Source organism: Mus pahari, chromosome 6, assembly GCF_900095145.1.
Source record: "Mus pahari chromosome 6, PAHARI_EIJ_v1.1, whole genome shotgun sequence".
Taxonomy (NCBI): domain Eukaryota; kingdom Metazoa; phylum Chordata; class Mammalia; order Rodentia; family Muridae; genus Mus; species Mus pahari.
Genome location: NC_034595.1, coordinates 69,709,138 through 69,720,304, shown reverse-complemented (window position 1 = coordinate 69,720,304; position 11,167 = coordinate 69,709,138). Strand labels below are relative to the sequence as shown.

The 11,167-nt window shown below is 51.1% G+C and overlaps 1 protein-coding gene across 1 annotated transcript in view; it reads left to right on the top strand.

The window, feature by feature from the left end:
* The window catches only part of Cfap57 (cilia and flagella associated protein 57), a 67,286-nt gene that overhangs the window by 45,716 nt on the left and 10,403 nt on the right, over nt 1-11,167 (top strand). The window contains exons 19-21 of the mRNA XM_021200043.2: nt 3,044-3,160; nt 5,073-5,207; nt 5,313-5,456. Coding sequence (XP_021055702.1) covers nt 3,044-3,160; nt 5,073-5,207; nt 5,313-5,456 — 396 coding nt within the window. The remainder of the gene's footprint in view (nt 1-3,043; nt 3,161-5,072; nt 5,208-5,312; nt 5,457-11,167) is intronic.

Sequence of the window (11,167 nt, the reverse complement as noted above, 5' to 3'; positions counted from 1 at the left end):
TGTGTCTGTGTGTGTGCCTGTGTGTGTGTGTCTGTGTGTGTTTGTGTGTGTGTCTGTGTGTGTGTGTGTGTCTGTGTGTGTGTGTTTGTCTCAGTGACTTCTGTATGTCCTCTTCCAGGCCTCTTTTATACAGGCATTTGTGAGGGCTCTGCCTTAAGATCTTCCTATCAACGCACCTGTGGGATCATTCACTGCCCCTGCAGTGATGGAGGCTGAACACAACCTTGATTCTAAGCAGGGAATTCCCTAGTTTAGGGAAATAGGGACCTTCCTAGTTAACTCTTATACACACATACACACACACACACACACACACACACACACACACACACACACACACTATGCCCACTCCTTATTCCAGTGGCTCAGGGCCTGATTCTTTGCAGGAACCTCTGACCGTGAGCCTTTCCTCTGGGGGTCATTGACACATTCAGAAATGCCCATTGCTTGTCTCTGGTGATGTTCTTCCTATTGGAGGGCAGTCTCAAGCTCTAGGCTTGTATACAGAGACCCCTGTGAATGAACACGAAGCCAGCCTGGACTGAGATGCTCCACTTCATATATGCTTCTCTGTGGAGAAAATGAATCTCTTCCAGGGTCCTTGTGATTTCCCTTTCAGTTCAGTTATTTGTTCATCTAGGGCAGGGTTTCTTGGCACTGCCTGTGTTCTGGGGTGGCTGATTCTCTGCTGTGGGGATGGGAGGGGTGGTCCTGTGAGCTGCAAAGCACCAGCCTTTGTCTCCCCATTTGATGCTAGAAGCACCCCCTGCCTAGGTTGCTATGATCCAAAACCTCTCCAGACTCTGCCAGATGTCCACTGGGGGACAAATGGCTTCTTCCCACTGGGAATTATCACGATGAATAACACAGGAAAGTGGAGGACTTGGTGTCCACACTGGGCAAGAGATGTTTGTTCCCACATTCTGGGCTCGTCTTCTGGCTTTCCAGCCAGACGTTCACACTTTACATATTTTACAGTTTACATTTATAATCCTTGAAGTAATGTGAGGCTCTGCCTGCAGAGGAAAGAGCAAGGGCAAAGAATACAGCCACTTCCATCCTAACCCAGCCTGTCTCTTCTGGCTCAGGACTGATAAAAGGTCAGCTGTGCCACTCAGACATGACCTCAGGGGCCCTGAACATTAGGGGCATCCTTTGTCATAGGACACCGTCTTTCTTCCCCGGAGAAGCTGGTCTCCTGGCTTTCTCTCCTGATAGAACTTCTACGTAGACCCACCTCTGAGATGCCAGTCGCTGCTTCTGCTCCTGGTGACATTCTTCAGTGTGATGGACCCCTCAGCTTGCCTCCAGTGCTGTGCCACGTTACAGCCATCTGGACCAGTGCCATCCCACAGAAATGCACCAGGCTACCCAACCCCCCCGGTCCTCTGCAGGCAGGCCATCTCCACCTGCTGTTTTCTTCCCTACTTTGTCCTCTATAGCATTTCCCCTATAGCATTTAGCCAGAGTGCCTCTTCCCAGGGTGGGCCCCTGCTCAAGTCCTTTGTGTACACAGGGCACCTTCTGCTTCTACCACAAATGATGTTTAATCCATTTCACATCAGCTTCTGACTCAGTTCTCTCATCTTCTTAGACTGGAGGCTTCTAGGATGTAGACACTACCTCTACATCAGTTCTCTGTTTGTTCATAAGCCTCCTACAGTGCTCATTGCTTTAAAAAAAAAAAAAAAAAAAACACCTTATTTAGTTGTATATGTTTCGTGTAGAGTGTTTTGCTTACATGTGTACCACACGTGTGCCTGACTCCCACGGAGGCCAGAAAGGAGCATCAGATCCCCTTGAATTGGAGTTATAGAGCGTTGTGGACACTATGGGTGTGCCGGGAACAGAACCCAGCTCCTCTGCTGTACCAGCAAGTCCTCTTAACCACTGAACCGCCTCCCAGCCCCGATGGTGCTCATTCTGGCTTTAGCTGCTGCAAAGCCCCATTCTTGCATGGTCCCTGTACAAGGAGGCTCTCCACCGCTCTGCAGACACAGCCCGTTTATCTTGCCACGTGTCTTCCGGAGGCAGGCAATTCCTACTTCCCTTCCCACCCCCAATCTCCCCACTTCTGCCCACCACAGATGCCAGGCATCACCTCAGAGGGCTTTTCTGTCTAGTAAAATACCTCCTATTAATAAAGAAGTGTCCCTCTGTATCCAGAACATGGGGGGGGCAGCCTCTTTCACCTTCTCAGACCTTTCAGAAGTAGACAGGAACCTCAAAACATGATGATAGAATGGGGGTGGGCCTTCCACCCACCTCCACCCTACACACCAAACAATGACCTGTCTCATCCCCTGAAAATCTCCTAGCACCACAGGAGGACTAGTGCCCCTCAGATGTGGGGGGTCCATCAAACATCAGCTAATGTTTTCAGCGGGAACTGGGTTTCTCCACAGCCAGTCTCATCTGAACTAGACGTGCCCTGGGTAAGACAGATTTAACAAGGGGGAGAAAGGCTTTCAGACGCTCGCTGGTATCTCCTGCCATCGCTTTGAAGAGGGGATGGCCCTTGGCTGTACTCCTTTGACCCTTAGATGATCAGACTGTCTGTCCCCAGCTTGTCTCTTCTTTCTGCCCTGGATTGAAGATGCTCACATGCCACTCCAGACCCCTCAAAACTCTCGACTTTAGAAACAAGCCTCCACTTTCTGTTTAGAACGATGGCGGACCCCAAGGGCCAGACTCCACCCAAACACCTTTCCAAACTGGGGGGGGGGGGCATTCCTCTGGAGAGACCTGTCTTGAGCAGGAGTTGAGAATTCGGGATGTAGAGCGACTGAATTAGAAAGAATACAAGAAGAGAGGAATCTGTACAGTTAGGGAAGGGCAGGCGACTAAGAAGAAAACTTTGTGACCTGGCCACAGACAGGTGCAGGACTCCGGACGGGCATGCCCTCAGTCAAGAGAGCTTATGGGAGGGCAAGCGGCAAGGAGAGAGGTCTCACTCCCAACACATCGCACTGTGGTTGTCAGGAGGTAGCAGTTTTGCCTCCTGACATCCCCGCTCATGCCTCCATCCCCTGGTTCTCTACAGATGGAAGCCGAGCTGGAGCGTTTCCATAAACAGAACACGCAACTGGAGCTGAACATCACGGAACTGTTGCAGAAACTGCGAGCCACGGATCAGGAGATGCGCAAAGAGCAGCAGAAGGTGCGAGGATTTCAGAGTCTGGCAATGTGCGGACTCAGGATCTGGCACCTGCCCGCAACGGGCAGCTGGCTCCTCGAGACAGCCAGCCATTGCTAAGAAACACTTCCCATTTTAACTCACGCTCTTGCCCACAGGCCCGTCTGGTTCCAGGCTGGCACAAATGTACACGTTCAAATTCATCCGAGACTGTAGAACAGCTTGGGGGTAGGGAGGAGAGGGCCAGAGTGCTGGTTTTATAGGAAGGAGCACCCTTAGCCTTGGCTCTGTCTGACCTGGAGAAGAACATCATTTAAAAGGTCATCTGTACCTAGTGGTTAAAGCTTCGGCCACCCCAAAATTACTGATGTTAGGAGAACCTCAGACACCATCCACCTGAGTCTTGTTTACTTCCTGTGAGTGTATGAATGGATGGATATGTGTGCATTCGTGTGTGTGTGTGTGTGTGTGTGTGTGTGTGTGTGTGTGTACACCGATGCCCACGTGCAGGTCAGGTATCTGCTCCATCACTCTCCATCTCCTCCCCTTGAGACAGTCTGTCACTCAGCCTGGAGCTGTCACTTTCCTCAGCTACACTGACTGACCAGGGACCCCAGTGACCCTCCCATCTCCACTTCCCAGTGCTGGGGTTTTAGGTGTGTGTGGCCACACCCACCCGGCTTTTATCTGGATGCTGGACTCTAAGCCCTGGTCCTCAAGCTTGTACAACAAGCACTCTTCCACGCTGAGCCGTCTCCCTGGCTCCCTGCATGTTTTGAGACAGTACCTCACTCTGTAGCCCAGGCTAGCCTGAAACTGACCGTGTAGCCCAAGCTTGCCTTGGACTCTCAACCCTGCCTCTGCCTCCCCAAGTGCTGTGGTTACAGATGTGTGCTACGACACCTGGTCCATTCCATTCTTTTTGTGTTGTAAATAAGAACAATACAGGCAGAGAAATGAGAGGGGAAGGAAACCCCACCTGGTACCTGTAGCTAGTTGTCACTCTGAGCCAGCGTGGGACACCCTGGTCCTCTGGCTCTGGGCTAGGATGCAGCTGTGCACTCTTTCCACGGGCCAATGAGATGTTTTTCAAACCAGACTGAACTTTTCCACTGTCCACATCAAACACTGGCAGCATGCGCTGCCAAATCTGCGGAGTCACACAGGAGAAGAGGGCGTGGCCCCACTCTTTGCAGGCTGAAAGGGCTGATGAGTGATTTGAACTTTTGCACAAAATATGAAGAGATAGAAAAAATATATATGGAGGGGAATCTTATATGTCAGTGTGTATATAAACACAACACAACACACACACACACACACACACACACGGAAAGTCAATAAAGGGCTATGAGAGAGGAGAAAAAGGAGACACCCTCTTGGGTAATGATAAGGGTAAGTAAGGGAAGGTAGCAGTCAGAAAGCATGGCTGAAGATGGAGAGCTGGTCCAGTCTACAGCAGTCTGGGGGGAGTTGTCATCCATCCACAGCAGTGCTCCTGACAGTCAGGGGAACCATCACTAGTGAGGTCCTTAGGCATGGGGCAGGCCCTGGGTAAGGATCTGTAAGAGGGAATGAGATATTTTTCTTGGCACTAAAGGAAAGTGTGGCCACATGAGTTTCCTTTCATCTTATAAGCCCGAGGCCCTTAAAGGAATCCGGAGCAATAGGGATGCCACGTGTGCGGTCTCAAGCCCTGTTGTCTCGGCAGCTGTTCAGGCAGGGTACCTGGCCCAGGCAGGTGCACAAGCATTTCAGAATGGCAACCTTTGGGCTGGCTGCCTGTCTAGGTTTCTGTGCCCAGGTTGGGCCCCAGCAGTCAGATGTCCATCCCAGATGAGGACGCGCCAGACCCCTTCATTAGCCTCTGCCTGAAGCCCCTGCCCCTCCACATGGAGCACGCCATGCTGTCCCAGGAGTAAACATCTGATTGCAGGAACGGGATCTGGAAGCGCTGGTCCGACGCTTCAAGACAGACCTTCACAACTGCGTGGCGTACATCCAGGAACCCCGGCTGCTGAAGGAGAAGATCCGTGGCCTCTTTGAGAAGTATGTGCAGCGGGCAGACATGGTGAGCTCTGAGTGCCCCGCCCTCGCCCTCGCCCTCCCACACTGCCCTGTGCGAGGCTTCGATTCTCCCCTCCTTGGCTGAGTGTCTCCCCATGTGATACGCCAGGTGGAGATTGCAGGGTTGAACTCAGACCTGCAACAGGAGTATGCCCGCCAGCGGGAACACCTGGAGAGGAACCTTGCCACGCTCAAGAAGAAAGTGATCAAGGAGGGCGAGCTGCATCGCACTGACTATGTCCGCATCATGCAGGTAACGGATGCATCCCTTTGCCGCCTGAGACCACCCGTGCTCTAGACTCCCCAGACATCCAGGGACCCACAGCTTTCTCACGGCTCCTCCTCCCTGATCTCCAGGAGCTCGTCCTGGCTGTCACCATGGCCTGGGGCTCACCAGGGAGCCCACCTAGGCATCGTCATGCCCACTGGTAGCCCTATTCCTTTTGCCATCATCCCATCCCTATCCCTGAGAAGCTAGCGACCTGCCTCATTCTTCTCCATTACCCATGATACATCCAGCTCTCAGTTCTCCTGACTCCTTAGCTCCTGTCTCTGTTTCCAGCTCCCATCTCCCCACCCAGCTTTGCTGCCTTTTATTCTTCCCTCCTCCTGGGATGTGTCTGGGCAGTCTCCACCTGCCTCGTCTTCCTTTCTGGTGCCTCAGGTCGTACCCTTATCTCTTGGTGCAGACTGAACCACACCTACAGTGTTGGCAAGGATAGTACTTAATGAGCTCCCCACACCCAGGTCCCAGGATCCTTCAGCAGACACTTCAGAGAGCCTGGCCCCATTCCTGCCGCCCCCACCCAGGCACTCCACTGGGACTGCCCATCGAGATGCTTCTGTCAGATTCCCATTTGGGTGTCAGTATCATCTGAGGCAACTGATAAGAATTTATATCAAAAGAGAACATCAGAATCGCACATACTTTTATGGTTATATTTCTTTAACATCCTAATTGAAATACTGGGATGGGAACAGGGTGCAGTTTGGAATGAACCCAGATACGATGTTGTAGAGTCACACACACATTTGAGCAGAGCACACAGCAGCCCGGGCCATACCAAGGCACAGCTGTGTCTCCCCATTTTAAAATCAGTACCCCTTCCTACTACCCATTTAAATCATTTCTGCTCTGGACCATAAAAGCATTCAGAGACCAGGAAAGAGGAGCAGATGTGACTGGTAGGTCCTTTGGTACCAGCAATCACACACAGCCTTGCTAAGAGCCAGGGCTACCTAAAAGGAGGGCTTTGAGCACAGAAAGCTGGGCAGTGAAATGAGGGTGACAGCAGTATTTGTCACCTTGTCTCATTGACGAGTGGAAGGTCTCGGCACATAGGCCTGAGGACCTCCGGGGTTGGTCCTTCTCTCCACACCAAGCAGAAGCCTAAAGCAAAAGTCAGTTCCAGGGGCTGGAGAGATGGCTCAGTGGTCAAGAGTACTGACTGCTCTTCCAGAGGTCCTGAGTTCAATTCCCAGCAACTACATGGTGGCTCACAGCCATCTGTAAGGGGAACATGTTAAAAAGAATGTTCTTCTTTTAAAGAAGTACTGTTCTGGGTACAAAGGCTGTTTTCTTTGATCTTGAGGTTGAGCAAGAGGGCCAGGCCAGAGACAGGGGAGGCTGCAGGGCCTATGCAGGCCAAGCCTAACTAGGAACTGTATTCTCACCCAGGGTGTGAGAAGTGAGCAGACACAGTTTCCACGAAGACCAAGGCAGCAGCACTTCACTGCTCTTTGGCCAGGAGACTCTGGGCCTCCAGAAACTGCTCTGTTTATCTGTAACCCGGGGCAAATGACACCACCCCCAGTGGCTGCTGCAACACTTGACCGAGACAAACAGCAGCCACTGGCCTGGTACAGAATTGGGGCTTGAAACTGCCATTTCTTTTCCTTTACCCCAGCAAAGAAATCAGTCAAGAATCACTGTGGAAATAAATGAGTCTAAAAGTCCACCATTCATGGGCCAGGAAGGCCTGTGGCCTGGGGTGGGAAAGAGGAGCGCTACTGATTCCAGATGCACACACCTGGGTGCTGGCTAGGAGCCCTGGGTGCTTTAATACATGGTGGTTAGGAGCTGCCTGTGTGGCTACCAGGGCCCCAACACTTTATCCCACACATAAGCTAAAGAAAGCCAGAACAGGCATGGTGGCTGAGCAACTCATTGGAAAATAACCGAGGAAAAAGAATGAGGCCACCATCTCATTTGTATATAAAGATAGGAGCTCGGGGCCTCCCCACACCATTCCCCGGCATGCTTATACAAATAAGGAAATCAGAGTTGCTGTGCAATACAAACACCTAGAACACGTGCTCCATCCTTCCCTACATATTTTCTTATGTCCTCTTACACAACAAGCTGGGTCTCAGCCACAGAGAATTCCAAGATCAATACAAAGTATTCCCACCCTCTGAGAGCTTCAGGGAAACGTGGACCATTGTGTATATCCAGTGGCGTGGGCCCACGAGGAAACAAGGTCCTTGAAGTCTCAGAGGGCCACTGGAGTCTGGTCCCAGGGTGGGTGAACAGTGGCTGAGGACCAGCTGGGAGAAGAGCCCTGCTTCTGGGCAGAGGCAAGAACTTGAGGAAAAGCAGAGAATGGGGTGGGGTTGAGAGCGGGGAGTCCCTGAATCCACAGACCTCAGTGTACTGCAGAGTATTGGGGGCAACAAGAGTCCATTGGAACGGCTTAGCCTTGGGTCATGTTGCCAAGAACTGTGGTTCATCCCGAATGTAGATCAGAGTGCTTCTGGGACACGGTTGTCTTTGTCTCATAAAGATGGACCCCATTAGCAGAGAATTCAGTCTGGTGCAAAAAGAAGCAGGTGAGACGGGAAAACCTGTCAGGTTAGGGGGGAAAAAAGAAGAAGAAGGTTGGAGAGAGGAATGTAGCGACACCAAAGGCACTTCAGAGTAGAAATGGTGAATTGAGATGCCAGGTCAGGCACAGGAGGATGATGGGGGAAGGAGGGAGGACAACAGGCTGGCTTATCTGTGCAGGCAGATGATCCTACTAAGAGACACAAGATCACAGCCCTCATCCATGGCCAGATCTCTCACACTGAGGATCAGCGTTCCCTGAAAGGCTTTGACTCAGAGCAGCCAGTAGGGGGAGCCATGGGCATTTCTGTCCCTTCTCTGACATCACTATCAGAAAGTTCAGCCAAGACATCACTTCTCTGTTCCAAAGGCCTAAGGCGGCCCTGGTTACCTTGTTTCAAAGTCTCCACATAAACACCTTCGCGTCTGCAGACTGCTCTGGGATTCTCCAAACTTGGAACTGATCAGATCTTTCCTGCCGCCCAGTAGGGTAGGTCTGGACGATTAGAAGCGTATGGTCTCTGCCAGGATGCCAGCAGGAAGAGAAGGTTTAGCAAGCTTGTTGAACTCACTATTTTATTTTTTTTAACAAAGCCACATGCAGTTGACATTACTATGACCTTTGGATTCCTCAGAACATAGACCACCCTAGAAAACATTTTTTAGGGAACTCATTGTGTCTTTGTGGGGGTCTCTTTGGCTATCCTTCTGTCTGAGCCACTGGACTAAGACTGACATATGGAGGGGACATGTAGGGACAGGGAGCCACTCTGGAGGCAGACACATTCACTTTCTCGATGCCCTCGTAGCCACAGGAATCTGAGAATACCTTCCCTGGGAGGCTGCTGAGCCTCGAGGTTACTGTGATTCTCAGCGCTATTTTTATCACCACAGCAGTAGTGCCTTCCGTGGGGTTTGCTCCCTCCGGGCTCCGGGCTGAGATAGTCCTCTCCACCTCCCGTCATCCCTGCCTCTCATCGGGTTAGGTTCATGCTTCTGACTCAATGACACCAGATACTACTACAGCCAAGAGAGACATCCATCTTTTTTATTATTATTATTATATGTAAGTACACTGTAGCTGTCTTCAGACACTACAGAAGAGGGAATCAGATCTTGTTAAGGATGGTTGTGAGCCACCATGTGATTGCTGGGATTTGAACTCCGCACCTTTGGAAGAGCATTCGGGTGCTCTTACCCGCTGAGCCATCTCACCAGCCCGAGAGACATCCATCTTTAGCACAGTGATCAGTTCATAGCTCTCAGGAACCGTTACAGTGGCAGTAAAGGGCCAATGAAGGAACAGACAAGCAGATGCAGGGTGCTGGGCTACATTTGATTTCTGGTCTCAGTCACACTTCATTAAGATAGCGTCCTGTGGGACCGGAGAGATGGTTCAGTGGTTTAGAGCATTTGCTCTTCTTCCAAAGGACTCGGTTCCCACCATCCACAAAGGTTCGATTCCCAGCATCCACAGCTCATGTCTATCTGTAACTCTAGTTCCAGGGAATCCAATGTCCTGTTCCAACTTCCTCAGGCACCGAGCATGCACACGATACACAGATGTATACAGGCAAAACACCCGTATACATAAAATAATAAAGGGGGTGGGGGAAGATGGGGTCATACTCTGGGGACTCATCATGCAGGTGTCAAAAAACTGGCAGTGGGGTCAGAGACAGGCACTCACACCACAGGGTATTAGGAGCCTGAAACCCCAGTGACAGGGCTGTGACAGGGCAAGGGGGTGGGGAGACCCTAAGGTTCTGCCTCCAGTCACTCCACTAATAGAAGGGGCTGCCAGACAGTCGAGACACAGAACAGTGGGCAAGCTGGCTCAGACACGGAACCAGTAGGGCTCATTGGCACAGTGACTCGGCGTGCCTAGGAGAGGAACCTGAGAGGGCTGGAAAGGGCACCCACAGCCTCTCGTTTCTGCCCCAGTGTTCTTCCTTTATTGAATGAGGCAGAAGTGAAGCTAAACAAAGCCAGCTAAGAGGGGTAAAGAAAGCGCCCCTCACCCTGCAAAGCCCCAGGCCTGTGAGCATGCCCAGGAGTGGCTCTCAAAAGACCCTCTCCTCTGCCTCCGTGCCTGCCACGTTCTTCACCTGCTTATCCAGCCCACAAATATTTACTGATCATACCTAACATGCAGGTGAGTGTCTCATAAAAAAAAAAAAAAAAGGTCTTAGTGTCCAATAAAAAAAGAAAGTACATCGAAGCAATCCCATTACAATACAAAGCCGGCGTGGAAAAGATCCAGGGGAATTTTACTAGACAGCATTTGGAAAGGATATATGAATGACCATTGCCAGGGCCTAGGTTGGTTTAAAAAAAAAAAGTAAAACTTTAGATGGAGAAAACCCTTGAACTCAGAAAAACAGGCCTGGAGTCTGGCCTGGAGAGTGAGGGCTGGCAGTGAGCACTGGGCCTGCTTCCAGTATGGGGGGGGGGGGATCCTCACAGGGAGGAGTGTTGAAATGTAGCGCTCTGCTGAAATGAAAGGTCTGGGAATGCGCTGAGAGGATATGAGGGATCTCTGGGCTATTGCCAGCAGTCCCTGCTCTCCCAAGGGCCCCACAGCGGAGGATGACTTGTCCAGGGTCTGACCTAACACCCCCACCCAACGGTGCTTCAGTGTGGTCCTAGACAGTGTCGTCCTACACAGACCCAGCGTGGAGACAGGCACTGCCACTTAGGAAAGCAGAGACGTGGGCTGGGGAGATGGCCCAGTAGGTGAAGCGCTTGTTACAGGAGTGTGCAGACCTCAGTTCCGATCCCCTGCACCCACATGCAAAGCTGCTGTGACTGTGTGTGCCTGTAACCTCAGTGCTGTGGGCAGGAGAAGCGGGAGGATAGCTGGGGTTTGGTGCCCTCTAGCCTAGCTGTAGGCCCAGTGAGAGACTGTGTCTCATCAGGACTCTGATGTCCTCCTCTGGCCTCCACACCCACAAGACATGCGCACACATGTACAATACATGCACACCATATCAGTCATGCCATACTTCTGTCTCCTTGTCCTCCTATTCCATGGTCTGGAACATTCTTTTTTTTTTTTTTTTGGTTTTTGGTTTTTGGTTTTTGGGTTTTTTTTTTTTTTTTTTTTTTTTTTTTTTTTTTTTCAAATTAATTATTTCTAT